The 20,905-nt window shown below is 38.9% G+C and overlaps 1 protein-coding gene across 2 annotated transcripts in view; it reads right to left on the bottom strand.

The window, feature by feature from the left end:
• PREX2 (phosphatidylinositol-3,4,5-trisphosphate dependent Rac exchange factor 2) overlaps nt 1-20,905 on the bottom strand; it is a 270,079-nt gene that overhangs the window by 149,032 nt on the left and 100,142 nt on the right. For both annotated transcript variants that reach the window (XM_079101557.1, XM_079101558.1), the window contains exons 9-11: nt 9,731-9,880; nt 6,517-6,661; nt 3,586-3,686 (exon numbers count right to left, since the gene is read on the bottom strand). In XM_079101557.1, the coding sequence (XP_078957683.1) occupies nt 3,586-3,686; nt 6,517-6,661; nt 9,731-9,880 (396 nt within the window). The remainder of the gene's footprint in view (nt 1-3,585; nt 3,687-6,516; nt 6,662-9,730; nt 9,881-20,905) is intronic.

Raw genomic sequence — 20,905 nt, 5'->3', positions numbered from 1 at the left:
TGTTGAGGAGCATATGCAGAAGAGGGAATTATTGTACATTGCTGGTGGGGATGTAAGTTAGTACAGCCATTATGGAAAATAGCATGGAGAATCCTTAAGAAATTAAAAATAGAATCATGATCCTGCAGTATCACTTGTAGAAATAGAATCAAAAGAACTGAAATCAGTATGCAAACAGATATCTGCACACCCATGTTCACTGCAGCATTACTCAGAACAGCCAAGATATGTAATCAACCTAAGTGTTCACCAGTGGATAAACAGAAAATGTGGCACAATGGATTGTACACTTGAAAATTGCTTAGGGAATAGATGTTTAAAAAAAAAAAAAAACCTATGTGAGGGAATGGATATGTTCACTAACTAGATTGGTGATCATTTCATACTTTATTGAAAGATCATGTTGTACATCTTAATTACATATAATCCTTATTTGTCAATCATATCTCAGTAAAGCCATGGAATAAAGGACTCCCATTAAACCTCCTCTCAGGTTTTCTCTTTTCCAGGCTAAGTTATTTCACAGACTATAAAATTTTTTAAGTGACTGTTTTAGAAAATAAAAACTTAAAATAAGTTCAAAGGTTTACATTTAAGGGGCTGGGGAGATAGCTCAGCTGGTAGAGTGCTTGCCTTGCAAGCACAAGGCCCTGAGTTCAATCCCCAGTACCACAAAAAAAAAAAAAAAAAAGGTTTACATTTAAATATTTTCATTATGGGGAATGCAACATTTGAAAAAGAAACAATTTGCTGCCATGACCTATACTTTCAGGAGACTTTGACCCCTATTTTTTGCTAGTAATACTGAAAGGGGAGAAAAAAAAACTGTCAAAATTAATTCTCATTAACTACATTTGATGAAACCAGTAGAATATTAAAAGTTTATTAGTAAACACACGCACAATACAGGTGTTTGCGTATGCACAAACACACAAACACACACACACACACCCCCAAACACACACACACACACATTTTTACACAGCCCACCAAACTTTGTGGCATATGGCCATAAAATTGAACCAAGAGTGTTCCCATCCCAAAAACAAATAATACAGTCTTCTGGAATCTTTTTTCCCAGGATAAGCCATAAAGCAAAGCATACACACTAAAAAATTAAAATTAAGAGAAATACTTTGAAATTTTATAGAATGTTTCAAGATCAGTAATTTATTTCTCCTATGTAGTCTAATCTTATTTTTACCCCTTAATATTCATTGAAATAAATTATTGTCTTGATATTACAAATTTCAAGGAAATGCTGAGCCCAAATGTCTCTCACCACAATAAAACAAGTGATATTTGAACTCATTGATAAGGGAGGGTTCAGCTGTAAGGCAAATGCTTGTGACTCTGATAGTCTAGCCCTGAGTTACTCTGCAAATCTTAGACACTGCCCTGGAAAAACACTGAAGACTTGGAAAAACACATTCAAATCCACTACCCCAAATTCTCAAGCATGAAAAATTATTAACTAACAGGGAAGAGTTTAGGCCATCTTGCTTAATGCAATCTTTTCAACAACTCTGAAATAACCAGGTAGGTACAAAGAGGTAGAGGGAAGTGGGGAAGGAGGACTTCTGATTTGTAGTATATGCTAATTTCTGTGATATAAACACTCTCATTCTAGGCAACATCAAGCTACCAACTTAACAGTTACTGAACACAGGATTAATTACAAGTGTCCCACCATTACAGCATATTTCCACCACACAGAAATAATAATCTCAACAATAAATACCCTCAGAAGCATAGGTAACAGTAAAATGAAGTGAAATAATTAGGAAGTGTTTAAAACTTTCATGAATGTATCACCTTTTCTTATAACTCATGTAAAGGTTTATATCATTTCAATGTTAATAATAGTTGTTCTTTTTTATTTTTACAGACTGCATTTTGATTCATTGTACACAAATGGGATACATTTTTTTGTTTCTATGGTTGTGCACGACATAGATTCATACCATTCGTGTAATCATACAGGGTCTCACTCCTCGGTTTATATCCAAAAGACTTAAAATTAGCATACTATAGTAACACAGACACATCAATGTTTATAGCAGCTCAATTCACAATAGCTAGATTGTGGAACCAACCTAGATGCCCTTCAACAGATGAATGAATAAAGAAACTGGTATATATACACAATGGAATATTATTCAGTCATAAAGAAGAAGATTATGGCATTTACAGATAAATGGATGGAACTGGAGAATATCGTGCTAAGTGAAATAAGCCAATCCCCAAAAACCAAAGGCCGAATAATTGTTCTTAACAACCAACCAACTTGCAAAATAATTTTAATTCAACTATCAGCTCTCAGACGCTTCTATGAGCCAACTTCAGCACACTATAGGATTTAACAAATGAAGTCTCTGAATTCTCACATAAGCATTTAAGCTATTAGTACTAAAGTCAAACAAGATACATATTAACAGCATACTATGGAAAAACCACATACTACCTGAACCAAAGAATTACTGCTATAGTCGGGTATTGCCCCTGATCAAATTCTCAACAATATTTGCCCAGTGAATAACAATAACAGTCAACTTTTTTATTTTTTTGCTTGCTCTCTTATAACAGATGGTTCATTCAACTTTATTTTCGGGATTCTGTTTTCACTAAAATGCAGCTGGAACTACATACTAATGAAACTAGCACATTTGCCTCATAACTTCCGTCTAATAGAATTACTCTATTAATGTGAAATTGCTGAATATGTTCTTTAACCCCCAGTTTGGAGTAATCAGAGACTTTAAAAAAAAGTTTCTCATCAAGAAAATTCAGTGTATTACAACTGATCAAATCCTGATAATAGTAAAAGGCCAGACCACTAAAATCAAATTTAGCAAGTGGAACTGTATTAATAGAAAGAAATCAGTGCTGGGGCTGGGAATGTAGCTCAATGATACAACATTTGCCTGTAATACATGAGGCCCTGGGTTTAATCCCTAACAAACATACATACACACCCACATACATATATAAATAAATAAATGGAACTACATCTCTCGAAGACTTAATCAGATTATAGATATCATTGTTCAAAAACTTCAGTTCTCATAATTTAGATATTTGAAGGATTCTTGCATGTGGACTTAACAAAATTAATTTAATTCAAAATGTATTTAGTACTTTCATTTCAAAACCGTATTATTTGAAGAAAGTGGTACCTAAGATTGGGTGGGTAATTTGATCAAGACTAAAATTTTGTTCTATTTTGTATTAACTTGTAATTAATTTATAACTTAAACAAATGCAACATACTTCAGTTAGTACAAGCCATCTCTTACTCCATAATCCCACAGCTCCTATCAGTATTACGACTTTGCCTATGCGGTAGGTGTTCATTTAATGTTTCCAACTGTATTACCATAAACCCACACTTCATAAACCCACCTCACCATCAATCCACACTCACTATTCTACATACATTAGGAGCTGAAAATGCCGAGGAAAACATAAGTTTCCTAAAATGTGGAAAATTATAAACTGATCCATGGGATGAAGAGATAGGCAATTTGTAAATAAATAGATTAAATAAGTATGAATTTTAAGTAATTAAATTCATAAAATAATCACCATGGTGGATGATTCCATTTTCTAATAATGCTTGTCCCAAGTGAACACCTTCTTCAGGTCTATGAATCTCTCCAATTTCCAACAACCATGACACAAATTCACTGTAACAGAAAGCAAGAAAAAAAGTAGAACAGTTCATTTCCCTCCCAGAAAATCTATCTGTACCATGCAGTCATGAAACAACTATGAAAGGAGTCTCAAAGTATAAAGGGATACTGGCAATACCATGTCAGCAGATATTTTTTCACATATGTAAGACTTGCAGTCATAGAAAGTGGACTTAATTCTAGAAAACCCAGGTCCACACATTGAGACTCTCCTAAACTATACTTAATAAACTATTCAAATTCTTGAGGTCCCTTATAAATCCAAAGTGAAAATCTTAGAGTAGCCTTAATTATAAGGCTACTGTCCAAATAAAGGCAAATGATCATGTGCTATCATTAAAAGAATACTAAATACACAGGCATTTTACAAATAAAAATATTTTCATGGTCATTTTCTTTTAAAACTAACATTGAAACTTTGACATACTAATGAATTTGTTTCAAGACTTCTTACCTTTTTTTATACAGAGGTCAGAGAGTCAAACCTTTAGAAAGCATCAGGAAATTATTTTCCATTTATTTCTAAACCAAAAGCAACACAAATGCTTCAAATAATCCAGAGACAGGATATTCTAAAAATAAACTGTCTAGTCTAAAAAATACACTTTAAGGCAGAAAAAGTTGTTAAAGTGCTTTCAATTCTCTTGTCAAATAAGAACCATCCAAAAGAAAGGCCACAAATAAGAAAAAGAAGGAATAAGAGAAATAAAAGAAGAAAAATAAAACAAAGATATGAGAAGGTAAACTATAATGGTTGAGATCATGTATTTTGCAACAGGACAAACTGAATTCAAATCCTGTTTCTCCTTCTATCAGCTATGTGATCTTGGGTTAGTCGATTAGCTCTCAATCTGTTTTACCATCATAACACAAGATATCGATGTGACAGTGCTATCAGGTGATTCAGTGAGATGGTGTACGTCAGCATGGTGTCTACCACACCATGAGTTCGTATTAGTGACTAACCGGTGAGTTGAAATGGCTGACATGTAGCTAACCTGTAATTCTCCATTCTGAAGTCACCAGAGTCCTGAAAATGTCAAATTTAAAGGAGAGAAAGAGCCCATTTAAATACTGCTATACACTGGGAATGTTATTTTTGGAAATGGAAAGGAGGTCAGAAAGGAAGTTAAGGAGTGGCTTTGTCAAGGGACCTACTCAGAACCAAGAAGATTCCAACAACACTATGCTAAAGGATCATGGCCCACTCAGGAAAGATCTGAAAATTGGCCAAAATGGATTGCTTTTAGGGAAAAGCCAGAGCTAAACATTTACTAAGCCTATCCCATGCATCAGGTGCTCTGAAGAATGCTTCATGTATCATCAGAACTATTAATGAGCAATACATGAGATAGTGTGAGTTAAGGGTCAGCAAAACCCTCTCTCCTGTAGTAAAAACAAATTTGACCTGCACTAACTTTCTAGCTTTATCCCCCTAGATACCTGCTCACCTGGTGAAGGTATAGTGTCAGCAGTGCTATGATAAAAATGACTCCTAATGGTTCAATTGCATGCCTATTAAAATCTGGTAGGAAGTCATAGCATGAAGTGACTGTTTTGCAAGTGGGCATATGCTTGATATGTTTGTGGGGACTTTGGGAGTTAATACCCATGGAGTGGTTACAAGAGACACTATCCTTTTGCTGCACACGACTTCTAGATCTGCTCTGCTCTTTCAACAAGAGTTGTCACCTGGGGGACTGACAATAGAGCATGGCAGCCAGGAGCTATGCCACTGAGGACAGCTGTATGGCCTTCTCTGAGGTCCATTCTCCCTGGAGAAAGTCCAGGATGCTCTGCAGGAAGGGACTATATTTTCCTGAGTTGGGGTAGGGGACAGACATGGATATGGTTGTGTTGTATGTCCCCACACTAGTTTAAAAGACAGGCTGATGGGCATTGCAGGTAAGCACTATGATCATCTCCATGTATCCAGAGGAAACAGAAACTTAACTTCCACAAGTCACATGACTAGTCAGTGAATACACCAGGATTTGAACAGAAAAAGCATGACTGTAATCTGTGCTTTGAACTATTATTTCAATCTACATTAATGAACTCAACACTGAAAAACCATAGGAACTTATTAAGCTTCCTGATCCACAGTTTCTGCATCTTTAAAAAAAGTATAAAGGCATTTACCTCCCAGGTATGTATTAGGCTATTAGAAATTATGTACAGAGAAAGAGGCCAGCACAGAGTCTAGCCTATGGAGAGCTACCTGAAGATGGTATCCTTCTCACTGCTTTTGCACTGATTAAACCGGAGAATCCCACTAAATGCTGTCTGCAGAAAACAAATGACATTGTTGATGGTGCCTGGCCCCTCACATGACTCACTAGTTTAGACTCTTCATCTATTCCCCTTCACCCCGAACCCAGCTGTCTAAATTCCAAATTGATTGGGATTTTGGACTGTTTCCCTTCAGCTCTTCTGTATTCCCTAATCTGGATGCACTGTCAACTCTGACTTTCAGGCCCTGTGTACCTTTCCATGTCAGACACACCATCCTGTCCCCTACAAGTACATCAAATCTCAGGCTACTCCCTGTCTGGCCCCAACCTCTACTTGACTCTCAGAACATGGTATATCAGAAACTATTGAAGTCATAGATGAATGGATGGATGCTTTTAAGTTATCTAGTCAGGTTCCTGGCTCTCTTTTCCATCCCCTTATCTGGCCATGGTCCAGGAAAAAGTGAATCATAAAGAAATATTCAAAAATGCTTAGGTAATATTTTTTAAAAAGAAAGAAAAAGTAAAGGAAAGGTAACATGAGGTAGTAAACACGAAAGGAATGTGAGCAGTGAAGTTACCAACCCTACCTTCCAAGGAAGCATTTAGGGAATGTTGTCAATTTTCTTTTTCTGTCTTTGATCAGATTTCCTTGTTTGCACATCATTTTATAAAGTTTCTCACCCTGTTCAGAAATCATAACCCAGGTGTCTTGCTCCATTCCTAATTTTAAACCTATATATAAAAAAAAAAGACAAAAGACATTTAATTGAAAAAGTCTCTTCATTCATTAGCTTCACAAGCATTTATTACGTGTCTACCATGTACTGGAGGGTATGAATACTATTATGGTTTGGATCTGAGATGTCCCTGAAAGCTCATATGTGAGACAATGCAATGCAAGAACGTTCAGAGGAGAAATGACTGGGTTTTGAGAGTCTTAACCTAATTAGTGAATTAATCCCTGATGGGATTAACTGAGTGGTAAATAGAGGCAGGTATGGTATAGGTGGAGGAGGCAGGAATTGGGGCTTGACTTTGGAGTATATATATTTGTATCTGGCGAGTGGAGTCTCTCTCTCTCTCTCTATCTCTCTCTCTCTCTGCTTCCTGATCACCGTGATGTAAGCTGCTTCCCCCACTTCCCTCTCCCACCATGATGCTCAGCCTCACCTCTAGCCCTGAGGAATGGACCCAGCCTTCATGGACTAAGAACTCTGAAACCATGAGCCCTCAATAAACTTTTCCTCCTCTACAGATGTGCTGGTCGGGTCATTTAGTCATAGCGCGAAATAGCCACGAAATGCAGAGCTCTGTAAGATAGGGCAGTTTTTCAAGAAGCTCATGGAATGCTAGGGAGAGGTAAGATTCTCAGAGCATAGAGCACCTTTGTACAATCACACCTCAAATGAATATAGGGAAGTGAGAGCCACAGATAAGAGCAGCAATACCAGGCAGGGAGGCCCTAGGCATCCTCTTGAGGGGGAAAGTGTGATACAATAGAGGAATATTCAGGAATATACCATATCTCTACCTGGGAAATGTTAAGAAATCTTTTACAGAAGGGCCATGTTTAAATGCACCATTACAAACAGGTATCTGTACACAAAGAGAAAGTATTTGCAAGAGCTGACTAATGTCAAGCAACACAGAGGCCCTGGAGTTCTGGGTTTTAGGCAAGAAGGCAAGGAGATATGCTGGTGGGTTAAGCAAGATGCTTATGGTTTCGACTTAAAAGAGGGGAAACATCTAAGTGTTTTAAATATCAGGAAAGGAAAGGCAGGGGAGTGTAGGAAAGAAATTTTGTTGCTTTGGAAACAAAGTTCAGAGGACAACATGGGGTCGATTTACAAAGTGGAAGAATGTTATGACTTGAATCTGGAATGTACCCGCACAAAGGTCATGTGTTGAAAGCATATTTCCCAATGTGGCAAGGTTCAGGGATGGGGATTTTAGGAAAAATCTGGATTATGAGAGCTGTAACCTCATATGTAGATTAATAAATTTGATGGATTAATATCTGGAATGAACGACTGGGTGGTAACTATAGGCTGGTGGGACCATGCTGGTGGAAGTAGGTCACTGAGGTTGTTGCTCTCAAAGGCTATAACTTAGCCTTAGCTCTTCAGTTCTGTCTCTGTCTGATTAATTTTGTCTCCCCCACCCTCTGCTTTCCAAATGACATGAGTGGAGCAACTTTCCCCTGCCACACCTTTTAACTATGATATTCTGCCTCACCTTAGGCTGAAAGCAATGGAGATAGCTGACTCTGGACTGAATCTCTGAAACCTTGAGCCCAAATAAACTTTTCCTCCTCTTCAAGTTGTTCTTGTAGGTATTTTGGTTACGGCAACCAAAAGCTGACTAATACAGAGCCTATTCAGAGGAAACTGAAAGTTTAAGCAAGTCTAAGACCCTGTAACAATAAGGGACTCTAGGGCAAAAAAAAGATGAAATTGAGAAACAGGTAGGGGGTGGCAATGATAGGTCAGAGCAACTGATTAAATGTAGGTGTAAAGGAGGGAGAAGAAACCAGGATGTTCCAGGGTTTGATGAGAGGAAGAAGATGGAAATGGGATGCTTGCTGGAAAAAGGCATTCAAGCAATAAAGAGTCCATCAGTGCTCAGAGTGTTGAGTGGAATCCAGGGGTCAGTAAAATGCACAAGTATGGAGCCCGGGACAGAGGACAAGGCTGGACATGAAGATTGGGAAACTGGCAGTGTAAAGTGGAAGTTAATCTACTGGGAATAGATAACCCAAGAAAGGAATCTATTTAGCAGCTAGTGCCAAAGCTGAAATGCTGGACCAGCAACACTTAATCAGCAGATAGGCCGGAGAAAGGACTGTTATATAAGAAACATTTCAATTATTTTTAGTCTTCCAAGCTACAAAAATACCTACTAAAATTTAATTTCTTACAATATAGGAGCCTTTAACATTTACCAAAAATAGTGAATAATACCACAGGAACAGAGCCTAATTTTGTGTAATAATTTTATAAAATGCGTTTCTTAAATTTTTTTTCACCCTTTTGCTTTCAAGATCTTGTCTTGGGTGTATCATAGTTATTCTAGAAGCATTTTTTTTAAAGTTTCAACTTGATGAAAAATTCAGTTTTCCTTTGAATTTATTTGCTTTTCTACTTGAACTGATTGCTAGATTCAGCAAATCTTAGAGTCAGTTACACATCTGTATCTTTTACAATTTTCTGTTGGGTTCTTCATCCATGATCCATCAAAGGAATAAGGATTTGAAAATGCTTCAGAAATTTTTAGATATATACTATGAATACTTTGTATATTCAAGGGGAAATATCTGAAACCAGAGAAGTCTACTGTGTGCGTGGGTAGGTGTGTGTGTGGGTGTGTATTTTTTTAGATGCTGGAAATCAAATCCATGATTTCACACATGCTAGGCTGGTGTTCTACGACTCAGGTACATCCCCAGTCTTCACTGAGATATATTATTGAAGTCTGGTTAAAGGAAAACTTTGTGATCTGCTTTAGAGGCAGCAAGAATAACATGCCAAATAACAGAACAACTTTTAAAATAAGTGAAACTAAAAGACATTGTCATCTATACCATAATTACTTTGCTAACTTTATAAAGTTTCCCTTTTATGTTATTAACAATATTGTTAATGATCCAAAAATATTTTAGGGTGGACCTTACATCACATAGCAAATCAAAGTGAACATTATTTGCCAGTCCACCTTCTCATAGCTTTTTCCTGTTATCTGCTCTGGTGCCAAGTTAGACTCTTCACACACACAAAAATCACAGTGCCCAATTCATTTACCCACCTTTTCGTCGTTCTCTTTCTTTCAAAATAGCTTCAAACCACTCGTGCTTTTCTTCAGGTGTTTTTGCCATGCACACAAACCACTTATTTTTTGCTGTGTTATGTATCTTCCAACCATTAACAACAATGTGTCCACTGCTATGGAAGTCAGCTGGAAATTAATGTGCAAAGGCCCATGAGCAACACATAATATACAATATCACATCAACATGATCATTCGATTCATGAAAGTTTCAAAACCACAGAATTCTTAAAGATATTTTTGTTTTTGTATGAATATTTTAAAAAAATAAAGAAATAGTTATATGTTGGATGCAGTCAGTGCTCAACTATGCAACTTTTCTAATTCATAACATATTAAATGAAATTAAGCACTACAAACTAATTAACATTCATTTGCTCTAGGTCCAAAAATATTGTTAAAGTTTCTAAAGCAATAAAAGATTTCAGGGACAGTCTATAGCTGGAGAACAATCCTCTATTATTTAAGAAACAGCACAGGAAAAATAAGAATTGTCAATGGAACACAAGAGTATTTACCAAAGCTGAATACAATGGAAACACACAAATACCAAACCATTATCATGGCATGTAGTTAAAACATATTCTTAAAAATCACATTATCTCATATCATTCTCAGGAACAAAGACTCACAAAAAGATAAAATTTCCTTGAAGACCACACTGAATTGTTTTATTTGCTATCTTACCATAACTTCAGCTAAACTGCTAAGGTGGATTTGCAAATGTCCCCAACAAGCTCTCTACCGCAGCTCTCTGACTACAGATAGAGAACAGTGACAAGAAAGTTTATACGTTCTTAAAGTTTATAAGAAAACTTTAGTGGCACAGTGGAGGCCACTGTGAAACAAAGATTTCAAGATAGAATAACGGGGTACAGAGGGCTGTGTCAGCATCTGCAGCAATTAAAGTGACCCTTTTGTCTCTCCTGAAATTCACTGAGCAGCAATGTCCAATAGACAAGAGAGGAGTCAGAAAAAGGTTAAAGGTGGCTTAGAGAAGGACTCTGTAGCACTGGCACTGGCGTGGTGGTTTTTCTCTCAAAGGTTGATTTTGCTTCGTTAAGTTCTGAGTAGAAGCAGATGTTCTTGGCACTCGGTTTCTGATAATCTGATTCCCAGTCTTTCATTAATGACCAAATCACCACACATGACTTGCTCTTAGACTATTAATTCCCAAAGCACAAATGATGTTGCAGAGTGGTGGGTCTCTCAAACTCTCAATATACATTTGGGTTAGAATAGAATTATATAGATGTTATAATTTTTGTACTTTTCTTCTTCCTTTTACATATTTGATTTGTGTTCACATTCCTTGCAAAGTAGCAGAACCTCGTCATGCATGTCAGGTTAAGTTTTAATGGGCAGAGGGAAAATAAAAATTATTACTTCATAGTTATACTCCAAGCCCTCCTTAATAGCTACAAAAATGAACAACTAAGAAACATATTTCTCCTATAGAGCACAAGAGAAAACTAGTTCATACACCAAAGTCATCAGGCCAATGCTCCTGACATGCACAGGTATTACGCTCTGGAACAACCACCTCTGGAACCCAGTCTTCCTTCCTTCCCCTCCTAGGTTACTCAAGTCATGTCACGGCCCTCTTTTTACCCTGCTGGCTCTTTACTATTTTTTCATCACATCACATTGAGCTCAAAAGTCTTTGGTGTCTTGCCGCCAAATCAAGTCAAAATGTGTAGAACTTGCTTTAGAGATTCTTCTATGCCTGAAGCTGAGCATTGATGGAAACATTCTTGAAATTAGCAGAACTGAAAACCAACTCAGAACTAGATTATTAGGACTAGGTATGCATCGTCTTGTACACGCAGTGTGAAAAGGTGCCCATCAGTCTGGGAATACCCACTAACTGCCAAAATAAACCACTCCTGAATTAGTTTCCCAGAAAGAGGGACTGTGGGTTAAGAAACTTCTATCTTTGTAACCAACTAGCTTTTCAAATAAAGTCTCCTTCCTTGCCTTCATCTCTTATCTCTCCACTTAACTGAACCGTATGAGCCGTGAGCTCATACAGGACCCAGACTAGGGTCCTGTAACATCCCCATTCAATCTAGCTGACATTTTCCACAATGAGCTAATATGTTCCCGCCACTCTGGTCTCATCTGTTGCTTTCCTAGTTGTCCTGTGAGTGTGGACACTTTCTCAGGATGAGGTTCTCATGAAGCCACCCTCCTCTCCTCTTTTGCACAGATTATTTCCTTTTTCGGGGGAGACATCTTGTATCTAAACCATTAACGAGGCCCTGTATGCTACTATTGGTAATTGGTGACTAAGTTTCACAGGCATTTGGACAAGTCACACACTTCACACCATAGCAATATGTCCTTTTAAGAAGAGGAGGGACATATAGATACACATAGGCAGATATTGGAGTCATGAAGCTACATGCCAAGAAAAATGAGGGTTTGTCACTGGAGGCAAGAAGGGATCCTTCCCTAGAGTCAAAAGATAATTTTAAATGAAAAAATAATGTTCCGTTTAAAGTATACATGCTGATTTTCACTATGCCAATTTTTAAAATTATATGTAAATTTAAATATATACATGTAAATATATTTATACACAGACACATATATAAACCACACACACATATACATATAACAGGCCTCAAAATGTAGTATACCTATTTCATAATGCTATCAATAATTACAAATTATTTTACAAAATAAGTAACTGCTTCTTGTTTACTTCAAAAGATATAGTTATGAATTAAATATATTGTTAGTCATGACTTAAATATATTGTTCAACATAGTCAAGAAAGGAACTAAACTTATCCATAAAGAATACTCAAAGATTATGGAAAAGCACAACAGTGCTTTGCTCTTTGTAGGAATTTTTTTAAAAAATTCTTAATTAAATAATAAATATTTTCTCAAATGAAAAACAGAAATTCACAAGCCTCAATAGATCTAAAATACTAATTTTATAGAAAGTGTCCAAAAACTGAATTAAAATTGCTTGATTAAATGTGGAGAATCCAAGTCTGATAGTCTATTTCTTTCAAAATCAGAAAAGTCCATGGGATGGAACTGAACATATCATTAATTGCTTGCAGTTATATAGTTTGCAAATTATCACTCTTACTGCAGGCCAGTTTCATTTAATGAGATGGGGTTCATCCAAAACTGATATTCTAGAAATCTCAGTGGACACGCTGGGTTCCTTTCAATACTTTTGCATTTTAATAAGATGAATACTAACCAAGTATTGTATTCATTGACAAAGAATCAAAAGAAAATGCCAAAATTTTGTTTAAAACAAGGGTCTACATAATGTAGTCAGTCCTCATTCTAATGACAACAGTATAAATATACAAATTTCTAAATGAAATTTTTTAAATTACAATTTATTCATGAACAGAATATTTAATGTTGTGTAACATATTTTTGTAATAATTCTTTGATTTTTATCAAATAATAGCAGACATTTTTTCTGGCATCCACAATAGCATAGAACATTATTTATGGCAACAATGAACACAAAGATTCTAAATTACTTTTCCTCATAATGCTAAAATGTAGCTCATTCCTCAAACTTTTTGAATTTTTAATCCCCTAAATTAGTAACATTCAAATTTTAAGTGTATCAGAAAATCACTATCATGCTCTTAGTTCTCTTTTCAACATTGTAAAGTTATTATGATATATTTGATGTAGCCTATGGGATAATGTTATAATTGCTAAGGTAATTTTGGTTTACTCAATTAACCATTAGGCAACAATTTAAAACTACATTTCTTTGGCCATAAGACATGAAGATAAACTTACAACTATCAGTAAGATAACACTTTTAAATGAAAAAGGACAAAAAAATACGCAGTTCACATTCTAACACAGTTTAAAATTTACACATAAAAAGAAAAATGGAAGAAAATATTTTTGAAATATCACTTAGAAACAAGATTTAATTTTATACTCAATATTTCATATTTTAAGACAGTTTCAGATGTTTATGCTAAAAATGAAGGCAGAATTTTTTCTTTAAAATAATCTTACTTTCAAAAAATAAGAAAGATGGAGGAGAGTGAGAAGATGCTGGAATAGGGGGTGGCTTCCTGGGTGGCTCCTTGGTGTGAACTAAGAAAAGCAGACGAGCAGTTTTTCAGTAAGGTGGGTAAATGATCCAGGAATTAGGGGGTACTTTACCGGAACTTAAAACTGGACACTCGAAAAAGAGGGGGGTGGTAATTAAGCAGGACACAGGGGAGTAAGTAGCAATGGTGGGTTCTCCTGTGCCCACCGGCTACCCTCACTCCGAGCTGGGGAGTGTAAGCTCGGGTGGGCTCGGCTGCAGGACCAAATGTAAGTTCGGCAGGCTTGGCGGGCACAGTTAGCAGCCAAATAAATCGAACAGAAATTGGCCAGAGCAAGCTTTATTGGAATTTGGCTCTCGGGTGAAACTCCCAGACCCCCGGGGTATAGGCACCCAGAGAAAATCGCAAGTGGCCCTGGCTGCCCAGGGTTTTTATAGACTGGGATGGGAGGCGGTCCTGTTGAGTGACAGGTGGGTGTGAAGGGTCATCGGAACTTTCCATCCACCTTGCTGCAAACTTTCTGGTCACCTTTTGGTGAGCTGGTCTTTGTTCCAGCTGTTCAGCTTTGCCCCCTACAGTCGCCTAATTTCTGACCTAACAGGGAGGTAGGTGGCACGGGACAGGACTATGACACACAAGTCCCCTAGCCCGAGCCCTTCCATTCTCCAGCTCTGGAAGGGGGCTGACTGGAGGTTTGGGGGCTCCTGGCAAGGGCCCTCTGCCCCCAAACCCCTCTGATCAGCCTGGACAGGAGAGCTTGCCACGTGGCCATGCAGCATGGCCATGCGGCACCGCCACGCGGCACTGCCATGCGGCCATGTGGCACCGCCACGCGGCACTGCCACGCGGCATGGCCACGCGGCACCAATTTGCCCTGTCTAGGATCCGGGGAAGTCCTCCAAATACCCTGTGTAATGTAACCCCCCCCCCCCAAAAAAAAAAAAAAAAAAAAAAAAAAAAAAAAAAAAAAAAAACCAACAACAGATTGGGGACTGAGAGGATCAGATATAATAAAACATGGGGAAAAAAACCCAACTCCATAGCCACCGCATCGGCCAGAGGCAGCCAGAGAAGTCCCTCCATGAACACACTGAAGTAAGGAAGGAATTAAAGGAACCCCCTTTCTGAGAAAGACAGAGGTGTGTCAGGGTACAGAGAGTTTAGAGATCAGAGTCATCGCCCAACAAAAACAGTCAGCTGTGCTGTACAGTACCCATGAGCAGGAAAGAAGCCACCAAAGAAGCCGCCATCTCTCCTGTGGACACAGAGGACAGTGAAGGGAACCATTTTGCAGCCACAACATGGAGCCCGGCAGACAGCTAGGAAAGTCGATTACTGGCAGACCCAAGTCTGGCTCAAAAAACAAGTCTGGCAAACCCAGTCTGCCTGACCGAGTGTGCCTAGGTGACCAGGGTAAAATCAAGCACAGAGAGAGGTTTAAACAGGGGAATACTGGTTGCAGAAACCCACCTGGCTTCTTCCTTCCCTTCCAATCCGGCTGCTTCCAGGACTGGCTTGGAGAGAAGCACCTGACCAGGAATTCCAAAGATTCAAAAGGGCAGGAGCAGGAGAGATTGAGTTCAGAGACTGAATCAGAGACCAGGAATTGTGGGGTTCACAAGCGACCTAGTGGGATAAGAACAGGCTCCTACACCACACGGTCGGAACCCAAAGAAGATTCCTGGGGTGCGGTCTTCCAGCCCAGATCGGCAATGGGGCTGACGTAAAATCTCCAGCCAATTGGCATCCAGCAAACAGATCAGACCATACTTAAGCCTAGACCCCACCTCCAGTAGTTCCGCCTCGAGGATGAACCTTCTCACCCTAGTAACCTGACCCACCCGGATAGGAGCTAGCATTCTATACCAAACAACCCCATCTGCCTACTGAGAAGGTAATCTGAGAAACTTTTTAACTCCAATGGAAACAATCGTTCAATTTTTCGTGGACATTAATTTTTCTTTTATTTATATTTTATTTTTCTCACATTTCTACCATTTTTGAAACCAAGTACTTTTCATGCATCAATTTACTGAGGACTGGGATATCTGAATAGTATATTGCCATTTTGTTGTATTTTTTTTTTATTTTTGCTTTTCTCTTTCTATTTTAAATTGTTTTTATATTTTTATATTATGTATGTGGTTTTTTTTTCTCTCACTTACATTTCCCTGGATCTCTTTCTCTCTTTTCTCCTGCTAATGGTCAACCTCTATTAATCCCTCTTTCACTCTTCCTACAATTTTATACTTCTTTTCTCCTCCTCCCTCATAAACATCACATCCTATACCACATCTGAACTCTCTTTGTCCACCTTTTGAAAATGTAAACCCTTTTGCAAACTTACTGTTTATATTGTAGACAATAATTGAAAACATCATTTCTTTTTATTGTGACAAAACTAGACATCTTAGTAGGAGCTATTTGGTTTAAGGCTGTATATTGTTTGCATTGGGAGCTATTATTTGTCACCCCCTTAAAAGTGAGATACTTGAAACCTTCAAGGACACTGTAAGTCTACAGGGTAGAAACCATACTGCCTCAGATCCATACAGCTAGATGAGCAGACTCACAAACAATATGAAGAAACAAGGCAACAAGTTGCCCCAAACAAACCAAGATGCTCCCATAATAGAATCCAATGACAAAACAGGAGAAGAAATGACAAAGAAGGAGTTTAAAATGTACATAGTTAGGCTCCCCGATCTGTGCCACCGTCACCAGCAGCACCACCACCACCCTGGGCGTAACTTCGTCCGGGGGTGTACTGCCTGTGCTCCGCGGGATTCCCATCTACTCCCCCAGCCACTTCCATCTTGGGAAATGGCAGCTGCCACCATAGCGCCCTCAACATGGTAGCCTCCACACTGGACAAGGTCTGGAGGCAGCCGCCCACTGCAGCACCACCCACAACAGCACTGCATTTCCAAACAGGCCACCGAACACCATCACATGGCCCACCCTCGTGGCCCCATCTCTGAAAGGTACACAGAGGTTTGCGACCACCATTGCAACCAACTGGGGACACAGCCACTTCCATCTAGGGGCAACAGCCAGGGACTAAAAGACCATCACCAAAGTTCCTGCAGGTTTGGTTACACCTGAGGTCTCCCTGATAGGTGTGAAAATAGCCATCATCTTGCTGAAGAGGCAGGTGAGAACTATGCACAGGATTGGTAGATTGGAAGAGGATGTGAGGGTATCTTGATCCCAGCTCAACCAGGCAACCAGCCTGGAATCCAGCATCCACCAATCAATTGGTTCCACCAGTTTGGAAGTCAACAGGTCTCTTTGGCTCCCCACACCCCAGTCTCCCAACCCCCTCCAGCCAACAATCTGGTCCAGCATTGTGGCCACCCTGCATCTCTCAACGCCTGGTCCTGATCTGCCAAATACAGAACAGCTCTCCATGACAGGTGCACAGGTCCCAGCACTCAGCCCTCAAGACCTCTGGAGAGAGAGGTTCCTGATTGGGAAGTTGAAAAGCTAGGGGAAGGAGAGATACAGTGTGGAGACAAAATCAGAGACCAGGAATTGTGGGGTCCGCAGGTGATATAAGGGGCTAAGACGAGGCTCCTGCATCACACGAGCAGACCCCAAAGGAGATTCCTGGGTGTAGTCTTAAAAAAGGGACTGGCAATTACTATACCCTGCCTCCAGGAGGTCTGCCTCCAAAACTAACTCCTCCCACCCTTGTAACCTTCACCTTCCTGAGGGTGGAGATCCAGCAAACTCCTGACAACTCCACCTATTGGATGAAAAGGGAAGCAGAGAAGATACTGAACTCCAGCAGAGGCAATTATTTAATTTGCCTTTGAGTTTTTTTTTTTCTTTCTTTCTTTTCTCACCTCACATCTCCGACATTTTGAAACCAAGTATTCTTCATGTATCAGGCTACTGTGGACTGGGATGTCTGAATAGTATATTACAGTTTTGTTCTACATTCTTTTATTTTTACATTTTTTCTTTTCCTTTTTTCTTTTTAACTCGCTCTATATATTTTCCTCTCACTGATCTGTTTCCCCAGAGTCGCATTCTCTCTTTTCTCCTGCTAACAGCTGACTTCTATGGATTCCACATTCACTCTTCCTATGATCTAATATCTCTACATACTCACCTCCTGCCTCATAAACAACACATCCTACACAACCCCAGTTCTTTGTCCATCATTAGAAACTGTAGACCCTTTTGCAAACCTACCGCTTGTATTGTAGATAATAATCGAACACATCATTTTGTTTATTGCAACAAAACTGTAAACGTCTTCATAGGGACTATTTGCTTTAAGGCTGCATATTATTTGCATTGGGTGCTGCTCATATTGATTTTACTGGCATTAGATCTGCTATTTTGCTGCCATCATTATTCTCTCTCCCCCACACCACTTTACAACCCAGCTTGCTAGCCCGCAAACCTACTAGCCAGTAACTGGTCCAGATGGTTAGTCCGCAAATTCCTCAACATCCATTGGTCCGTTGTTATTAGCCCACGAAAATCCACAGCTTAAAAATGACTCCACTGCCATTGTTTCCCTCTCTCCCTTGTTCTCGCTCCTGGCGCAATCTAGTTCGTTCTCTCTCTCTCTCTCTCTCTCTCTCTCTCTCTCATTCACCCTGCAGGCAAACACTCTGCCTCTCTCTTGCGTGTATTCCTGCATCTGGAGTGGTTTTTGGGTGCTTTCATTTGTTGAAGATAACCTCTTCAACAAATGGTGCTGGAAGAACTGGAAATCTATATGCAGCAGAATGAAATTAAACACCTATTTTTTACCCTGCACAAAACTCAACTCAAAGTGGATCAAAGACTTAGGCATTAGACCAGAGACCCTGTGCATAATACAAGAAAAAGTAGACCCAACTCTCCATCATGACTGCTCAGGAACCCACCTCCTCAAGAAGACTCCTACAGCACAAGAAGTAAAATCAAGAATCAGTAAAGGGGATTGTGTCAAACTAAAAGCACTTTACAGCAAAATAAACAATCAAGAACATGAGGAGAAAGAGCCCACAGAATGGCAGAAAATCTTTACTACCTTCACCTCAAATAGAGCATTAATCGCCAGGAACTCAAAAAACTTAACACCCCCCGAGAAAAAAAAAAACATTGAACCCTATCATAAATGGGTTAAGGAACTGAATAGACACTTCACAGAAGAAAATAATATAGTCAATCAACAAATATATGAAAAAAGTTCACCTGTAGGAATTAGAGAAATGTAAATTAAAACAACTCTAAGGAGAGTCATTGGGCGAGCCTTCCCCACTGGGGAGGTAGGCCCATAGAGCCAGGACCAGACCAGTCGGGCCCCAGTCCGCAGTCTAGGGCCCCTGCAGTTGACCATCTGTCAACACGTGGAGGTGCCTATGCCCACTAACAGGGAATATACCCCACCTGAGTCCACCATCCCTAGAGGCACAGCATACTTTTTGGGTCAGTGCATTATCAAGTTTCTCCAAGACTTCAGGCTACTGAAGACTAGGAAAGGGGAAGATACATGAGCAATATGAGAAAACAAGGGAAGAAAGAGTCCCAAACAAACATACATGCTACATCAATAAAATCCAATGACATGGTAATAGTCATTCTAATTGAAATGAGATGAACTAATAGGGTGTTTTTGATTTGTGTTACACCACCTGCAATTCCCCTCAGTGCTTGACAAGGATTCTGCTGAGTAATAAAGATGTTTGCAAAGTCTCATCTCATTGGGAATTTGAATTGTGGGCTTTCCTTCTTTGCTTGCTTAGTATGTGTAGGTTTACTATTAATATTTTATGTGTTTTCCCTGAAAATAGGGGTCTTAACAGAACCAGGGATAGAACATGAAAACCAGATTTCTTGTGGAACAGTGATTTCAGATTTAGTCATTTGCTATGAAACTCTGAGTAACCAAGATTGCTATGAGAAAATACAAAAACAGATTCTAGCTGCCGATTCCCTGTTGACTACTCTCAGATGACCTGAAACACGTAGGCAAATAATTCCAACACCATCAGGAAGGAATAACAGGTACAGAAGAAATAAATTGTTCCTCTGTTGGGGGCTACGCCATGCGGACTACACCAAGATGGCGCCTGGCAGCCGGCCAGAGGTTGTTTTGATCACATCCATGGTGAAGAGGTTGATTAACATAAGCACACCAAGGTGATTTATCATTGGCCGTATTCAATTAAGTCCACACACACAACGCATGCACAGGTGTTCCCGAGTGCTCCTGATCGTGCCTGCTCGTGTTGACCTTTACCGTGATTGGACAGCTAGCTCCTCGCCTAATCCTCGCATAATTACCATTAGCCCTACCCTCGAGCACCTGGGTTCCCGGGTTTCCTGAATCAACAATAAACCCTTCCGAATTCAAGAGCCTTACTACTCGTTTGTTGCCCACGCCAAATTGACTCCGCTGGACGGCGTCATTCCTCAACGTTAAGTTCACACAGTATAAGATGATATCATATATTCGTTAGCTTAAAATGTCTAGCATTTATTAACTACAGCAGCAGTAGTCACAGGGCTGACTTTAATTCAACCCTACTTAACTTGCTTTAACCTTTATGATCAGTTAAATATTAATATGTCTTATTGTTTAGTTATAGGTTATCACAAGTAAACAATTACTAGAATAATTAGTATACTTCATTGTCTAGTCTAGTAATGATCATACAAAATATTTTTGTTTTTCTCCATGTGACCTTTTCCTGTTCTGAAAAAACATGTGTAACTGCCTACCTTTTACTGTATGAAAAGCTGGCTGGGAAAAATAAAATTTAGAACATAGCATCCAAAAAAAATAAATAAATAAAATCCAATGACAGCATGGCAGAAGAAATGTCTCAAAGAGAGTTCAGAATGTACATAGTTAAAATGATCAGAGACGCAAACAATGAGATAAGAGAGCAAATTCAGGCATTGAATGATCGCACCAATCAACAGTTAAAAGAGCAAATGCGGGAGGCAAAGGATCATTTCGATAAAGAGATAGAGATTCTGAAAAAAATGCCAAACAGAAATTCTTGAAATGAAGGAAACAATAAACCAAATTAAAAACTCCATAGAAAGCATAACCAATAGGATAGAACACCTGGAAGACAGAACCTCAGATA

Source organism: Sciurus vulgaris, assembly GCF_902686455.1.
Source record: "Sciurus vulgaris genome assembly, chromosome: 1".
NCBI classification, from domain to species: domain Eukaryota; kingdom Metazoa; phylum Chordata; class Mammalia; order Rodentia; family Sciuridae; genus Sciurus; species Sciurus vulgaris.
This window is presented reverse-complemented; position numbering and strand designations above follow the sequence as displayed.